Source organism: Camellia sinensis, chromosome 15 (assembly GCF_055761805.1).
Source record: "Camellia sinensis isolate YWXY chromosome 15, ASM5576180v1, whole genome shotgun sequence".
Classification (NCBI taxonomy): Eukaryota; Viridiplantae; Streptophyta; class Magnoliopsida; order Ericales; family Theaceae; genus Camellia; species Camellia sinensis.
The window spans coordinates 105,380,286-105,398,550 of record NC_138975.1 but is presented as its reverse complement, the minus strand read 5'-3'; the positions used below and the strand labels follow the sequence as shown (position 1 = coordinate 105,398,550).

The 18,265-nt window shown below is 38.1% G+C and overlaps 1 protein-coding gene across 10 annotated transcripts in view; it reads right to left on the bottom strand.

Moving 5' to 3' along the window:
* LOC145813707 (uncharacterized) overlaps positions 1–18,265 on the bottom strand; it is a 49,055-nt gene that overhangs the window by 21,824 nt on the left and 8,966 nt on the right. For all 10 annotated transcript variants that reach the window (XM_082909599.1, XM_082909600.1, XM_082909598.1 and 7 more), the window contains 2 exons: positions 12,368–12,440; positions 12,242–12,283 (listed from right to left, as the gene is read on the bottom strand). Coding sequence is in view for 6 of the 10 variants with exons in the window: in XM_082909602.1 (XP_082765728.1) it covers positions 12,242–12,248 (7 nt within the window). In the remaining 4 variants the exon portion in view is untranslated. The remainder of the gene's footprint in view (positions 1–12,241; positions 12,284–12,367; positions 12,441–18,265) is intronic.

Sequence of the window (18,265 nt, the reverse complement as noted above, 5' to 3'; positions counted from 1 at the left end):
ACACCTGAGGGTGGAAAAAAAGATTCAGCATGGAAGTACGTAACGATGGTAAATCCTGAAAATCTAAGCAAGTTCAAGTGTAATTTTTGTGAAAAAAGATGAATGGGGGTGTTTGCCGAGTTAAACAACATCTTGTTGGAGGGTATAGGAATGTAATTAAATGTCCTAGATGCCCAACTGAGGTTAGAAATGAGGTGGCTGGCTATATGGAAAAAAAAAAAAAGCAATTGAAGGATCAACTAAACCTGGTCAACGAAGAAGAATTTGAGGATGAGGATGAGGATGATGTTGTAGAAATCCCTCAACATCGTACGCAGCCTGTTTCTATTCAAGGTTCTACTCGAAAAACTAGTCCTGTTTCTACTCAATTGAAGCCTAAAAAGTATAGGAAGATAGGGCCCATGGATTGTACAATGGAGCGGGCATATGTCAGAATTGCACAATGGATATATGATACTGGAATTTCTTTTAATGTAGTCAATAATGAAAGTTCTGCACCAATGATTGAAGCCATAGGGCAATTTGGTCCGCGTTTGAAACCACCAAGTACCACATGATACAGATTCCTTATCTCAAGAAAGAAGTGAATCATGTTCGTAAGTTGATGAAGGAGCACAAAGAGGATTGAGCACAGTTTGTTCTATAATGTGTGATGGGCGGACGGATAGGAAGCACAAGACTTTGATTAATTTCTTGGTGAATTGTCCTAGAGGAACCATGTTTTGTGAGTCTATTGATGCATCGAGTTACTCAAAGGATGCAAACAAGATTTTTAACTTGCTTGACAAGTTTGTTGATAAAATTAGAGAAGCTAATGTGGTCCAAATTGTCAGTGACAGTGCTGCAGCAAATGTATTGGCAGGTAAAATCCTCTAGATTAGAAAAAATAGTGTGCTTTTGTTTTGGTTCTAATTGTTTAAACTTGTATGGTTCTAAACTCGCAACTTGTAATCTTATAGGGAATTTTTTGGAGGCAAAGAGACCCCATTTGTGCTGGACACCCTGTGCAGCTCATTGCTTGGATTTAATGTTGGAAGACATTTTCAAATTACCCAATTTTAAGAAGACATTTGAAAGGGCAATTGGGGTTCACTGTTCTATTTATAATTGTCCATCTTTGTTGAATATGATGAGGAGTTTCACTCAATTGAAGGAGTTAGTCAAGCCTACTAAAACCCGGTTTGCAACAGCTTTCTTAACTTTGCAAAGGCTTTATCAACAAAGGGATAATTTGAGGAAGACGTTCACTTCGAAGGAGTCGACCAAAAGCAAATGGGTGAAGGAGCCATAGGGTAAGAAGACAGTTCAAATAATGCCAATGCCTTCATTTTGGAATCATGTTCACCTTGTCCTTCAATTTTCTTGTCCTCTTGTTCATGTACTAAGAATGGTTGATGGTGAAGAAAAGCCTCCAACGGGATATATTTACGAGGCTATGGATAGGGCCAAAGAAGCTATTACAAATACATTCGATGGACAGGAAGAGAAGTATAAAGAGATCTTTGAAATCATTGACCAAAGGTAGGACATTCAATTGCACCGCCCTTTGCATGTAGTTGGGTTTTATTTAAATCCAAGTTTGTTTTACAAAGATCCAAATGCTGCCAAGGACAAAGAAATCATGGCAGGCCTATATCAATGTATATCAAGATTGATCCCAACACTAGAGGTCCAAGATAAATTTGTGTAGAATTGGCTAAGTATGAAAAGGCTAAAGGACTTTTCCAGATTCCTATGGCAATTAGACAAATAAGTACAAGGGTACGAGGTAATCATTTACAATGTTCTGTTCTAATAGCCAATTCCTTCTACCTCAAAATGTATGCTGAGTGCTAACTAATTATCATGAACAGCTGATTGGTGGAGTTCTTATGGTCACGAAACTCCTGATTTGAAAAAAATTTGCCATCAAAGTTCTTAGTCTTACTTGTAGTTCATCTGGCTGTGAGAGAAATTGGAGTGTGTTTGAACATGTGAGTACCCGTTGTCAAATCTAGTAGTGAATTCCAAAAACAAATTCAATTATATATGAATTTAAAAGCTTTTTTATTTATTGTTGTAGCTTCACAGCAAAAAAAGAAATACACTAGCTCAAAAACGTCTCAATGACTTGGTGTTTGTGAGGTATAACAGAGCATTGAAGCGTCGATACATGAAACGTACCAATATTGATCCTATCTCGTTGAAAGATATTGATGAGAGCAATTAATGGTTGATTGGCAGGATGGAGAATGAGCTTGTGTTTAATGATGGTTCTTTGGGGTGGAATGATGTTGCTGTAGCTGCTGGAGTTAAGGAGAGTAACCAAAGAACTAGATCAAGCACAACTAAGACAACACAAATGGGTTCAAGTTCAACTTCAAGATTATCAGCTCCACACCAACAACTTGTAGATGAGGAAGATGAATGGGAAGATGCAGATTCAGATGAGGCTGAAGAGGAGGATGTGGATGGATACAAATCCAGTGATGATGATGGAGATGTAGTTCTTCAAGATGATGATGATGTCTATTAAGTTTTGAGTACAATGCAAGCATAGGACTTAATTTTTTTTAATTTCTTTTTTGAACCACAAATTAAAAGCTTAATTGTTTTGAACTTTATGTGGATGATCTTAGTAGGTTTTTGGCGGATGTGAATGTGATACTTTATACCTTTTGTGAATATTGTATTTTTAATATACTACATATATTTGTTATGTCAAAAAGTTTGTCTATTTTGTAATTTTGCTTTTCTTCTACGTGTGCCTCGCTTTGGTGAGGCGAGCGTGCGCCTTGCCCTGCCTCGCCTCGCGCTTAGGCTATAGGAGACCTTATTGCCTCGGTGCGCCTGGAGCCTTTTAAAACACTGATTGTCTCAACATGAGGCTGAAATGCTCCTGCACGTATTGGTAGATTGCCCTTTCACTCAAGCGGTCTTGTGTTTATCTCCTCCTTGGTTGAATGTGGACTCCTTTGATAAACAATCATTCTTCCACTGATGGAGCAATATCACGCACGCTGGGAATACAGATGTAGACGAGCAGACAGGAGTGGCAGTTGCAACCATATGGAACATATGGACTTGCCAACATGGCACTCTCTTTTAGAACTCTGTTGGCAATCTTTTGCAAGTGATGCAGACTGCCATGACGTATGCCAACAAGTTTTCAAAACCACAAGCCATACTAGCGGCATTGGAATGAAAATTTCACATAAGGATGGAACCATTGGATGGGCCCATCCTCCAAAGGGTAAGGTTAAAATCAACCTTGACACAGCTTACGCGAAGGGATGGCAAAAGGTGGCTTAGGAATTGCAGCTTGAGATTCAATAGGCATATTCCTAGCTACTAACATTGTGGATCTAGCCACAAGTCGTAGCTCGGTGCGTGTCCTGAAGTGTCTTGCCGCTACAGAGGCAGTACGTTTGGCGTTGGCATTGGAGTTGGAGTTGGAGTTGGGATTTCAATCTGTGATGTTTGAAGGTGATGTGTAGAGAGTGATTTCTATGCTATCCCGTGATATAGTGTCCCACCAAGAGGTTGAGGTTTTAGTCTAGGATATCTGCTAGCTCTAGCAACAGATGTATTGTTCACAATTCTGTTTTGTGAGGTGTAGAAGGAATGGTGCAGCTTACAAGTTTGCTAGGCAGTGTGTTGTTGGGGTTGAGAGTTCATCTTGGAATTTGACAGATACCTAGTTATTGAAGCTTTGCAATTTGATGGATACCCAATTGTATGACCTTGCTATCCTCTATTAATGAAACTTTCGATTGAAACCACCCCCCAAAAAAAATTACTCATTTTTAAATGGTGCGGTTAGTAGAGTCATTGAGTATGAGAGCTAATATAGTCACAATGAAATTTTTAAGTAAAGTCACAATGAGTTAGAATCACAATGAATAAAGTTTTATTGTGACAGATTTTTATTTTTATTTTTTTCCCTTCAATATGTAGATACCTAGATTAATAAAGCTTATTGCGTAATGTATGTGTGCTGTGCATACCCGACAAGATAAAAAATAATAAAGGTCGCGTTGGGTTATGTTTTATAATCACGATTTGGATAAAAAAATTTCAAAACTTATAACCAAACAAAACTTTCAAAACTCAATTCAAAACCGTATTTGTTAATCAAGAAAAAAATTCAAAAAAAATGGTTTTTTTATTTTGTTTTTTTAAATATTTTTTTCTTATTTTTATTTTTTTGAAAAAATATTTCGTTCAAAAAATAATTTTTTTATTTTTTTTAAAGAAAAATATTTTTTATTTTTTCAAGAAAAACATTTTGTTATTTTTTAAAATATTGGCCAAATAATTTGTTATGATTTAGATATATATGGGCAATCCAAAATTTTTTTAAATTAAAAAAAAATTTAAAAAAATATTTACAAAGTAAAATAATATATTTAAAATATAAAAATATTTAAAAAATAATAAATATTTAAAATATTTAAAAAAATACAAAGCACGAATGCAGTAAATATAGTGCATATTAAAATAAATAAATAAATATTTACAATAAAAAACGTTTACCCTAAAAAAATATAAAAAAGAAAATTTTTAAATATTTAAAAAAAATAAACCCAAAACAATTTTAAAATACAACTCAAAACTCTTTTTAAAACTCATAACCAAACAAGTTTTCTTTTTTCAAAACACAACTTAAAACTCAAATTATGATTCAAAAACTAAACAAACAGAGCCTTTGCTGACAGTTCATCGTGTGTGATGTATGTGTGTATACTTGACAGAATGAAAAAAGAATGAAGTAGTTAAAAAATTCTTTTTCAACTTGAAACTTTTTTTCAGGAGTCTAACCTATAACTTGCTATTAAGCCCCCCCTCTCCAGCAATTATAAATATTTGATAACAAAGACTCTCTCTCTCTCTCTCTGAACATACTATATTCAAGAAAAAAGAAACTTGTACAAGAACTGAAGACAGAGAAGGGAAAATGCTGTGTTATTTGGATGTTCAAAAAGTTGCAGAGACTGCTACTAGTGCAGAGGCTTCTAAGCCCAGAGAAGAACACCTCACTCTCTCTCCAATGGAGAACATTCTGAACACCACAGAATCAAGGTGAGTCCCCACTCTTTGAAGCTATAATATGATAATTATGTTCAGAATTATTACCATAATTGCAATACTGTTCTGCATGGGTATAAGGGATAATCAGGTTTAAAGAAACAATCTTTCTTGATATTGTTCATATTATAAATGACTGCAGGTCAGCCAAGCCAATGTGCATCATCACTACAAAAACAGATCAAGAAGAGGAAGAGGAGGAGGAGCAAGAAGAAAAGGAGGAGGAGGAGGTCATCACTACAGAAACAGATCAAGAAGAGGAAGAGAAGGAGGAGCAAGAAGAAAAGGAGGAGGGGGAGGAGGAGGCGGAGGACCAAGAAGACGAAGATCAAGAAGAGAAGGATGGGGAGGAGGAGGAGGAGGAGGAGGAGGATGATGATGATGAAGGTTATGATGATGATCATCATATTCTTTGGAGGACCTTCTTTTTACTAGACGATGGTGAAACAGTAAGAACAATAATATAGAACTAGTATGTGGTGACAATGAGAGGGAGGGGTGAGAATCGGAGGATGGTTTATGTTCTGTCAAAAAATCTCAACAAATATAGGTGTTTGTGGTTGTGGTCATGCAGGTTACAGAACTTCTAGTTAGAATACATGGGCATAATTTGGAAACTTCCAATGTGATGCGATCAGATTTGTTGAACGCGGGCATCCATAGTATGTAAATTTCTTTAAAAATTTTTTTGGTCTATTATTTATATTTTTGTCTAATAATCTATTTTTCGTGGATGCAGATATAATGCAGTTAAGTAAATTTGAGATTTTACTAATGATAACAAGAATAGAAGTAGAAGTAGAAGAAGAAGAAGAAGATGATGATGGTGACGACGATGAAGAAGAAGAAGAGATGATGATGATGATGATGATGATGATGATGGCGGTGGTGGTGGTGGTGGTGGGGGTGATGGTGGTGGTGATGATGATGATGATGGTGATGATGATGATGATGGATGATGATGAAGAAGAAGAAGAAGAAGATGATGATGATGATGATGATGATGAAAGAAGAAGAAGAACAACAACAACAACAAGAACAGGTAGAAGAAGATGATGATGATGACGACAATGACGACGATAATGACGAAGATTAAGACACTATTTTTTCTGAGATTCAAATGGTGCAAATATGTAAATATATCACTGTTTAATTTTAGTTCGATTATATGACATGGATGTTGTTAGAAGACTTGAAAGTATTGACGACAAAGCTTAGCAATTTCATTTTGTAAACAGATTAGCATTCTCTTTTTTTTTTTCAATTTACTTGCACCCAAATATAAGCGCACACAAAAAACAGAAAAATATATAGGGGGACAGAATTAGGGAGAGAAATGTAGTTGATTAACAACAAATGTGGTTGCTCCATACTTATCAACAGCAACAAAAAAAATAACAAACTAGATATGTCACAATCAACGAGGACAAATTTCAAATCTCTCATAATAATTATGAAGGAACTGAACTATTAGCGTGACATATGGACTCATTCCATCTATTATTTAGAAGGCTTTCTACATTACCCCTTACCGGAGGGTTTTGTTTGGCATGCTTAGCCAATATGACTACCCTTATGATTGTCAATGTCACATAGTTATATTTAGAAGCCTCGGGCGAAACTCGCAGGCCCAAATGCATTTTGGTCTCATAAGTGTGATTGGTAGAGTATTATTATTAGTATTTAGGTAAATTTAATGTCTTAATATTAGTATATGATTTAATTTTGTTTCCCAAATAATATTAGGAAAGTTTCCTTATCAGAATAGGGTTTAGTCCTACATATTTAGGGTTTTGTCATTGTAATGATCAATGTAAGAATTAGAATTATTGAGCAAGAGGTTGAAGTCATGTGTGTTTCCCTCCCTCTCTTCTCTCTATTTTGTTCATCATTTTGGTATCAGAGCAAAAAAATCCCTATTTCTTCCTCTTCCTCCCTCTCTCGTTTTATTACCAAAATCAAGTTGCGAGAACATAGCTGTCATCATATTTTCAAACCAACCCCTACCCAATTGTGATTCCACTATTTGTGACCGAAGCTCTCCACCATCGATTCTTTATGTCTTTCACTCATGACCAGTTATCAACCTTCGCTGCTGGTCAACCTTGCCACCACTGTCGTCTCCGCCTCCTCGCATCATAAAGTATACAACTGAGAAAGAAAAAGTTAATAACCCTAAACCCAACCACATTAATTCATCCAACCCATATTAATTCACCCAACAGACTAGATTAAACCCTACCAGACCCAATACTAAATCCAGCCCTATAGTCCAATAATAGCCCACCAACATACCAAGCCAGCCCACTTACCGTAACCCAAGTGCCAACCGAGCCAAACCCTAGACCTTTTACCTAATCCAGCCCATTTCGTTCCTAGCCCAAAGGGCCAGTGCAACCCAAAACTCAAACCACCCCCAAATACATATATAAAAATCAGACCATTAGGGGGGGGGGGGGGGGGGGGGGGGGGTGTTAGCGACCAAAGAAGTTGTGAAGGAGAGGAACGGGGATTTCAGTAACCAATGAAGTTACGAAGGAGAGAAACAGGACCAAACGAGTTCATAGACAACTTCACTGGAAGATTTCAGCAACCTGAGCAGCAAAACGACAGCCGTCAGGCATGAAGAATCAATAGTTAAGGTAGAAGCTTAACCCCTCGCTCTGATACCACGCTAATTGAGATAAAAAGAAAACAACAATAGTATTATTAAGCATAATAAAACCAGGTTACATAGAAAGAGATATATATAACTAAGCTAACCAAACCCTAAAAAGGCCAAAGACTAAACTACCCTTAATAATAAATAATAATATCAAAATACAAATATGCTTAACAAATCTAGCCCAACAGCCCTTTAATCTAGCCAATCCAGTACCCCAACCTATCCACAACACCAACCTAACCAGCACACTAACCAGTTTTTAGAACCAGCGCATACCTAGTCCAAAAAAAAATATATATCCTTCCCTTTAGCTATTGTGATTAATGCCAAGTTAAGCTCCAAAGTTGATACCTTAAGCCAATATCAGCAAGAATTCAAGCAATCACATCAACATATGCAGAGGAAACAAGACCAGATGGCACAAAAACAATGGCCCAGATGCAGGCTAATTTAGAGAAGTTAGCTACCACATTTTTAGAAGACAAAGGAAAAGATCAGGTTGCAGCTATTGGACCTTTACGTGCACCTCCACCTCATGCTTTGGCGTACTGACACCACAGTCTAGAGGATCATTGTTTGACTGATGTCAATAGGAGTGCCAAGCTAAAAGTTCTAAATTTTAATAAGAACCATGACCTAGAGGTATTTTTTGATTGATTGCATAGTTTAGAGAGTTTTTTTTGCTGGTACCACTTGACAGAGGAAAGAAAACCACTTTTTGTTTCAGCAAAATTAAAGGAAACAGCCAAAATTTAGTGGTCTAAATATGAGCAGGGACACATGCAGCTATACCTAGTTAGGAGGACATAAAAATTTGCAACGAATTGTTTCTTTGTTCCACCGAGTTACAAGCAACAAGCTCACTTGCAATTTACTCAACACGAGGGAGAAAATCATTGGATGAATACACTTGATTGTTCTACAATTTCGTTACTAGGTTTGAGTTTCCATGGAATGAAGATGTCATGATTTCTATATACTGTCACGGATTAAATTTGCAAATTCTTGTGGATTGACTACTAGCAGGCTTTACCATATGGCAGACGCTGTGCAGGTTGCAATTCATATGGAAGAAGAAGTACGGAAGAAGAAGTCTCGTATGCATTCCCCAGTGGACACCCTTCCATGGAGTGAGAAGACTTTTGTAGAAACCATCTGTAGAACATTTTCTGATCAGCCTTCTCGTTCTATTCCTGGTACTTACCAGCCTTCGTATGGAGGTAATAGTAAGCCTAAGTGTTTAATTGTCAAGGTTTTGGACATCAAGCAAAAGACTGCCCTTCTCCCAAGATGAATGTACCAATTAAGCCAGTTGTTGTGATTGAGAATAAGGACATTGTGGAGGCATAAGAGTTTAAGAAAGCAAAGCTTGACAAACAGGTTATTGATCCCCTTGATCCCTACCGCAATGATGAGGAATTTCAAGAAGGGGTGATTGGAATTATTCAGCCATTACTTGCTTACTATTAAGGAAAACAAGAAATTGCCCGAAAAGATTGTAGCGAGCACAAATCTTTCGTACAAGTGTAAAGTGTAATGATCAAATGTGCTCTCTAGTAATTGATATACGAAGTTGCACTAATGTTGTCTAAAGAGCTATAAAGAAACTAGGTTACAAGATTAAGCCACATCCCAAGCCTTATCATGTGGCATGGATAACCAACACGGAACTAAAGGTTGATAAGCAGTGCCTCTAGCATGGGCAACCTCAAAGAGACAATAATGCGTGATGTTCTTCCCCTTAAGCTTTGTCATATTCTACTGGGTCGTACATAGCCATGGGATCACAATGTCATTCATACTGGGCGTGACTTTTTCATTGATGGCAAGACAAAGTACACTTTCATTTGTGTCACCAACTCGCACACCGTCAAATTGAAGGCCTCTTTATTGATTCAGTGTTTTCTTCCTTCCGATGGGATTCTTGGTCATGCTCTTAGCTCGCTGGAGTCTAGTTCTTTTCAATGGAATAAAATTGACGGAACAACTCTTGGCTATTTGGAAGCCCATTATTGGATTTGGAAACCTCAGGCGAAGCCCATGGGCCCGAAGGCATTTTGGTCTCATAAGTGTAATTGGTAGAATATTATTATTAGTATTTAGTTAAATTTAATGTCTTAATACTAATATATGATTTTATGTTTGTTTCCCAAATAATATTAGAAAAGTTTCCGAATTAGATTAGGGTTTGGTCCTTTAGGATTTGGTCATCGTAATGATCAGATTATGAATTATAATTATTGAGAGTAAAATGTTGTGGCTGTGTGTGTTTCCCAACCTCTCTTCCCTCTATTATGTTCTTCGTCAGTTTGTCTCTTATATCAATTTGTTCCTTGTAATTCAAGTTGCATCTATTTAGCCCTTTTTACATCGTGTCAATTTAGTCTTATTGATAATGCCCTTTAGAAATTGAACACAAATCGTGGGGCAAGATTATCCATTCACTATCGTCAAAGAAATTGAAGAGTTGGCGTTGTTGGCCTGGGTTGGGGCAAGCATCCTGCCGTGGCGGAGGTCCTGCGTGAGGCCAAGTCACAATCGACTTGTGGCGCTTGGCATTATACCTTCTAAAGAAATAAAGTTGTGCCTTCACCACTACTTATGGGTTTTTGTGAGATGGTAAGCGCTTGATCTTAACAATAAGGGGAGCCTCTAAATGCCACCCACAACTATTATTGGACAACCCAACTTTAATTCTTTTCATATCACACCATTATACCCTAAGTTAAATTATCAAAAATAACAAAACCTTAAACCCTATCCCACTTCCAACCACAAGCTTCTTTAGCTCTAACTGTTGTCACCCACAACACCTCCCTTCTCGCCGCCCTCCTCCTCTATCTTCTTCTTTCCACAAAACCCTAGATATGCACCTCCATCACTACCCCCTTTATCTTTTTCACTCTTTTTCTCTCTCTACATAAAAAATAAATAAATAAATATTTTTTAATAATTAACAAGCGCATCAATTTTTCTTTATTACCTTTTTTCCACCAAAAAAAGCAATTGTGACCTAAAGGGAAGATTTAGGAAGCGTTTGGTAGAGTTTTAAAATTAAGATTTGAGAATAGAGTTGTATTTTGAGTTTGTGAGTTTTGGAATTATGATTTGAAAAGAGAAAATTTGTTTGGTTATGAGTTTTAAATTTTTGAAATTAGAAAAGTTGTTTGATTTAAAAACTTGCAGCTCATAACCAAACACACAACTCAAAACTCTATTCAAAGCTCATAAAAAATTTCAAAAATATTTTTTATTTAAAATATAAAAATAACAAGTGCCAATTGCCAAAAAAAAAAAAACAAATACAATTCCGGTCAATCGGCCGGACGTCCGAGTATCAATTTTTGAAAATTCTAACCAAATACAGAACTCAAACCAAGGTGTGAAATTACATTTCCAAAGCTCCACCAAACACAGCTTGATTCTACATTACAGGAATAGTTATTGTGACAAACATAAATTTAATCACAATTTTTTTTTCTTTTTTTTAATTTATTATTAAAGAAAAATGTGCATATTGAAAAATGATAGAAATAATCATGTAGAATTTTAATTTCAAATCTCATGTGTTAATTACTAAAGCAAAATGTGCATATCTTAATCATCATGCAGAACTTCACCTACTATTCTCTTGCATTACTAAATCAAAATGGTTGGCTGGGGTTTGGCATCTCTTGATGAACCAACACAATTCTTATGAAGGTTGATTTAATAACTTTACTGTATTGCAATTTGCAACCACATAATATCCAAGAACTAAAAATATACCAGCTCATTACCTACCACCTAAATGCATGCATATCCCTATTATTTCTTAGATATTCCTTATCTAATAAGAACTTAAGCTATGATCAACATAAGTACCAAGTTTTCTCTCTCCCAAAACTACTTCACTGATTAAGCTAGGAGTTGTTTGTGTTTTTTCATTAGTGTCCCCCTCATTGGGGGGCTGTGTTAGATGTGTTGTATTACTTGGGGTATGCGCCTCATAATGTGTATATTCTTCGCATGTATTTCATAACTTACCCAAAATAAAATATAAAAAATCCCACATTGAAGAGAAAAACCCAATTCTAGAACTCTACTTCACAGATTTCCAGTTTAAAAACCATAATAGAAAACATACATAATGATTTTTGTTATTATGCCCAAGCATAAGAAAACAGAACATAGAAGAATGGCAAAAGACATTTCATGGGGCTGAAATTACATCCAGGCTTTATATAGAGTGCTAACCTAGTGCCCAATACAATTAATTTCAGTTTTAGTTTTACTTCCAATTTTTTGTGGAGTTGAATATGGTGTATAAACAATGCAACAATGCACTTAGATGAGTATGACATGAAAATAAACTAATAAAACACATAGACAACAACCAAAAAGAAATTAACTACTTTATGGTTCACTAGATTTCTAGGCAACAAAACATACGCATCCAAAAATTTGAACATGATGGGGCCATTCAATAACTTGGATAGATATAAACAAAAATTAGTTTTGAAGACTAACCTGACATCAGAATTCACATTTCGAGAAAGTGATATGAATGAACTGCAAACAAAGGCAAATTAGAATCAACATAAGCTGCAACAAGGAAAGTTAGTATCAACATAGAGTGAAATGATCTAGACATACCCGTGACAAACTTTCCGAGGCAGGTGGCTTGGTTTGAATCAAAGTAAATTAAGTTCGTTTTGAATCCTTCAACCTGTTACAGTAGCACAACAGAATTATTGAGTCCCAAAAATGCACATTTTGAAATCCTTTGAAGCCAAATGAATGGCCTTTTAGGAACACAAAGTAGTGGGAAATGTACCTACCAACATTGAGTTGTCAAGTCTACCTAGAGTTTCCTTGCAACTGCTTGCACACACTTTAAGATATAATGAACTATGCATCTCTCAGTTTGTTAATTATTAATTTGAAACTAATTTTTTAAGATATAGTCACTCATTTGAGATCAGGTTGAAGAATAGCCACAAAGGTCCTAGCCAATCTGATGGGTCAATCAAGAACTAGAGAGAGAGGAACTTAGAGATAGATATTAGAGAGAGAAATTCTCAATTCAATTCAAATTCAATGTATCCAAGTTAGTTACAAGTGATGTGGTACTCCTCTATTTATAGGATACACTATCTAACACATGGTATGCACACGACACTACATCATACTCCCCCTCTTAAGAAAAGACTTGTCCTCAAGTGAAGACGACAAAATATAACCAATACTAGAAATGAAAGACACAAACCCAAAGTACAAGATGACAACTTTTCAAGGAACTATTTTGCAAGGATAGAGGTATCATCAATGGAAGAGGCATCCAGAAAGTACGGTACAAGGTGTTGCACGTTAAAGGTATTGGATATGCCTAAATGAGCGGTAGCTTGACTTCATAAGCATTGTCGTTAATCTTGCGCAACACCTCACAAGGTCCCACCTTCTTGTCACTCAACTTAGGCCTCGTTTGGGAACTGTCTCTTTTAGCCTAAAAGCCAAAAAGTTACTAAAAAAATCAAAAAGCCAATAAATTATACCAAAAAGTCAAAGATTCCATTTTCTCTCTACTTTTTGCACATCTTTTCATAAAAAACCAAAAAGTCATCCCAAACATACTAGCTTTTTTTACATCATATTTTAGCCAAAAAACCAAAAAATTACTAAAAAAGCCTGTTCCCAAACGAGGCCTTAGTGTAGGTGCCACGGGATACCTCTCTTTGCTCAATACCACCCACACAAGATCCCCTACTTCAAACACGACTCTTCGCCTATGCACATCACCGGCCGCCTTATACTTCGTATTAGACTTTTCAATTTGGGCCCTCACTTGAGAATGAATGCTCTTCATGAACGTGGCCATTTCCTCCGCCTTAACGCTTCCTCTCCTTGAGAGTGGCAAAAGCACCAAATCCACCACACTTGAAGGCCTTGTTCCATAAACTACTTCGAAGGGAGAAGTATTTATGGTGCGGTTGATAGATGAATTGTAAGCAAATTTAGCCAAAGGAAGGATGCCATCCCAACTCTTGGGGTGATCCCTCACAAGGCACCACAAGAAGTTGCCAAGGCTACGGTTCACTACCTGCGTTAGACCATCGGTCTGCGGATGGAATGTAGTACTAAAACTCAAGTCCGTGCCAATTTTCCTCCACAAAGTTCTCTAAAAGTGAGCAAGAAACTTAACATCTCTATCGGACACAATAGAAGTAGGCACCCCATGCAACTTGTAGACTTCCTTGAAGAAGAGATTAGCAATGTTTGTAGCATCCATGGTCTTCTTGCAAGGTATGAAATGTGCCATCTTGGAGAAACGGTCCACCACTTCCATGATAGAATCACTCCGCCTTTGAGTAGGAGGGAGGCCCAACACAAAGTCCATACTAATGCACTGCCAAGGAGCATTCGGCACCAGTAAAGGGGGATATAGCCCCGCATTAGTGGCAGTCCCCTTGCTCCTTTGACAAATTTGACAACGCTTCACATGACGTTGCACATCCTTGGTCATGCCCGGCCAATAATAAGCATCTTGAAGCAACCCAAGGGTCTTGTCCTTACCAAAATGCCCCATCTTATGACGCTCAACCAACAAATGTGCCCTCAAGGAACAACTAGGAACACACAACTTAAGGCCATGGAAGAGGAATCCATCCCTTATCATGTAACTTGGACAAGCCGTCCTATCCCCCCTTTGCAAAGCATCAAAGATCTTGGAAAAGTAAGGATCACTTGCATAGAATGTGCGAAATTCATCAAAACCCACAACTTCATTTTTCATTTCAATCAAGAGAGCCGTTCGCCTACTCAACCCATCGGCCACCTTATTAATAACCCCCGATTTGTGGCACAAAGAGAATGAATTGTTGCAAGTAGGCCACCCATTTGGCATGGCGCTTGTTAAGATGGGATTGACTATTGATGTACTTGAGAGCTTCATGATCGGTGTGGAGCACAAACTCCTTGTATGCAAGATAGTAGCTCCAATGCTTGATGGCTTGGATAATGGCATAAAATTCCAAGTCATAAGTGGAATACTTGAGCTTTGCCCCATTCAACTTTTCACTAAAGAAAGCAATGGACCGCCCTTCTTGGCTAAGGATGCCTCCAATACCCAATCCCGATGCATCACAATCAAGTTCAAAGGTCTTGTCAAAATCCGGTAATGCCAAAATTGGAGCCTCGGTAAGCAACTTCTTAAAAAGATGGAAGCTATCGGCGGCTTCCTTGCTCCACTCAAAAACTTTAAGCTTGAGAATGTTGGTCAAAAGGGCAGCGACGCTACTAAAGTTTCGGATAAATCGCCTATAGAAAGTAACCAAACCATGAAAACTCCGTACTTCTTGGATACTAGAAGGAGTGGGTCATTCCACAATTGCTTTGACCTTCTCCACATCCATAAGCACCCCACGAGAAGACACAACTTATCCCAAGAAGATGACTTGGTCCATAGCAAAGGTGCACTTCTTAGTGTTGCCATAGAACTTGTCTCGCCTCCAAAGTTCAAAGACTTGCCGAAGGTGGCACAAATGCTCTTCCAAACTTTGACTATAGTTCAAAATATCATCGAAGTAGACCACTACACACACCCCCAAAAATGGTTGCAACTTTGTGTCATCACTCTCATAAAAGTACTCGGAGCATTGGTAAGCCCAAATGGCATCACATGCCACTCAAATAGGCCATGAGATGTTTTAAAAGCCGTTTTCCACTCATCATCGGGCTTGATGCGGATTTGATGATACCCGCTTCTAAGATCAATCTTAGAAAACACCTTTGATCCGACAAGGCAATCCAACATATCATCCAATCCTGGAATTGGAAAGCGGTACTTGATTGTAATCTTGTTGATTGCACGGCTATCCACACACATATGCCAAGAGCCATCATTCTTAGGTGTCAAAAGCACCGGAACACCACAAGGGCTACGGCTAGGCCGGATATACCCTTTAGCCAAAAGTTCTTCCACTTGCTGTTGCAACTTCTCTTTCTCCTTTGGAGACATGTGATAGGCCGGTTTGTTTGAAAGCGCCGACCCGGGTACCAAATCAATACAATGTTGAATGTCACGCATAGGAGGCAAATCGGAAGGAAGTTCTTGGGGAACGACATCAGAATACTCTTCCAAAAGAGTAGCCACCTCAACCTTTTGTTTAGAAGCACCCGTGTGTACAACCGGAACCAACACCAATACAATCCCAAAATTTCGACTCTCTTCCACAAACTCCCTGGAAGCAAGCAACGTAGTAGCACTAGGAGATGACTTGAAAACATCCTTGGAAGTAACCTTTTCCTTCATTGGAAGCAAGGTAAACCGGATATCATTCTTGACAACGGTGTAGGTGTTCCGTTTGCCATCATGCAAAGATTGCCGGTCATATTGCCAAGGTCGCCCAAGTAGAATGTGACAAGCATCCGTAGGCACTATATCACACCATGCCTCATCAAAGTATTCTTGTCGGATAGAAAATGAAAACAAGCACCGTTACGTAACCTTGATCTCATTGCCTTTCTTGAACCAAGATAGAGAATAAGGATGGGGATATTCCTCCACTGGAGGGTTGGAAGCGAGCATTGTTGTCTAGGGGTGGGAGATACACTTTGGTACAATCAGTGTTGAGTTATATTCCTATTTATTTTTTGTCCCTTTTCAAGATACCTAGTTCGTTTTGCAAGGCAAATTGAGAAATTATTGAGAGATTTTCTATGGGAGGGGTTTGATGAGGGTAAGAGGGATCACCTAGTCAGATGGGAGATTGTCTCTCTTCCTTGGCATAAAGGGGGTCTTGCTATTGGGAACATTGTTGCTAGAAACATTGCCCTCTTGAGCAAATGGTTGTGGAGATTTCCCGAGGAAAGCGAGTCCTTATGGTGTTCTATTATTAAAAGAAAGTACGGAATTCAGGCTAATGGTAGAGATTCTATTGTGGTTAGCAGAGGCAATTGTCGTTCTCCGTGGAAGTCTATCTCTCGTTTGTTTCCCATTATGTCTCGATTTGTGTCTATGAAAGTGGGTGATGGGGCTAGTATTCGATTTTGGGAGGATGTTTGGGTGGGGGATACATCTTTTGACAAAGCTTTTCCACTTTTATATCGATTGGTTCATGCGCGAAATGTGTCCATTGCGTCAGTGGCATGTTCTGATGTGGCACCAATCTCTTGGAATTTCAATTTCCGTAGGAATCTAAGTAATAGGGAGTCTCTTGAGTTAGCATCTTTATTGACATTGATTAATGGGGTTTCCTTAGTTTTATCTCCCAATAAAAGGGTGTGGAATATCAGCTCTTCAGGGGTCTTTTCTTGTAATCTTTGTTTGACAATCTCATTGATAAGTCCTCCGTTTGTTTCCTCTTCATTTGAAAATCTGGAAAGCGGGTGTCCCTCATAAAGTGAAGTTTTTCATATGGTCCTTAGCTCATAGAGGTGTCATGACCAATGACCTATTCCAAAGGAGAAGGCCTAATCACTATCTTTGCCCTCAATGGTGCGTGATGTACAAGAGGAGTTCGGAATCGGCGGATCATCTCTTTCTTCATTGTTCGATGGCTATTCAATTATGGCAGCATCTATTTGGTTTGTGTGATGTTAAATGGGCTGCTCCACAGGATTGCACACATATGCTTCTTGTTAAGCTTGACGGGTTCGGCGGCTCTAAGAGAGCCAAAACCTTGTGGTCTTGTATTGTTTGTGCTATTTTCCGGATTATTTGGCTGGAGAGGAATTCACGGATCTTTGATGAAAATGGGGCTGCTGTAGACTCTTTGTGGGATAGGGCTGGGTTTTTGGCTTCATTTTGGGCTTTTGGGTCTCCTCCGTTTAAAGGAGTTCCACTTTTCTTGATTTCTAGGGATTGGTTTGCTGTTTGCAACCCCAAGTGATTGGATTTTCTTGTTTTCTCTTTCTTTTTGATAGCTGTTTTTATTTTGATTGGGTTCTTTTTCATTGTACGAGGACTTTTTGTCCTCCACACTTTCTTCTTTAATAAAACTTGTTGATTTTCAAAAAAGTTTGTCCACCACTTCTTGAGAAACTACATTCTCACAACTTCCACTATCAATGAACATGTTAAAAACACGGCCACCAATGTTGCAAGAGGAATAAAAGATATTGGTACGCAACCAATCTTCTTGGCTTTCTAGTTTTGGTGGGAGAAGAGTCTTCTTCAACAAAAGAGCAAGACTCTCTTCTTCATCACTATCTCCACCAATTGCCACTTTACCCGAAGGATCAAAGATTGGAGCATCTTCAAAGTCACCATGCTCCTCAACTTCTTCAATGAGAAGTGCCTTGTTTCGATTATTACCCATGTTCTTGCGGCAATCGGAAGATCTATGCCCTGGTTCATCACACCTAAAGCATTTGAATGTTCCACCTTGTGGTGTATTTTGGTTTCCGAAAGCACCATTAGGACGAGGAGCTTGAGAGAAGGAAGCACCCTTATCCACAAACTTGGAAGGAGGATTAGATTTGGCAAAGCTAGGAGTGGAAGGACCCGGCCTAAAACCATCTCGAAACCCTCCTTGGGAGTGTTGTCCCATTTGG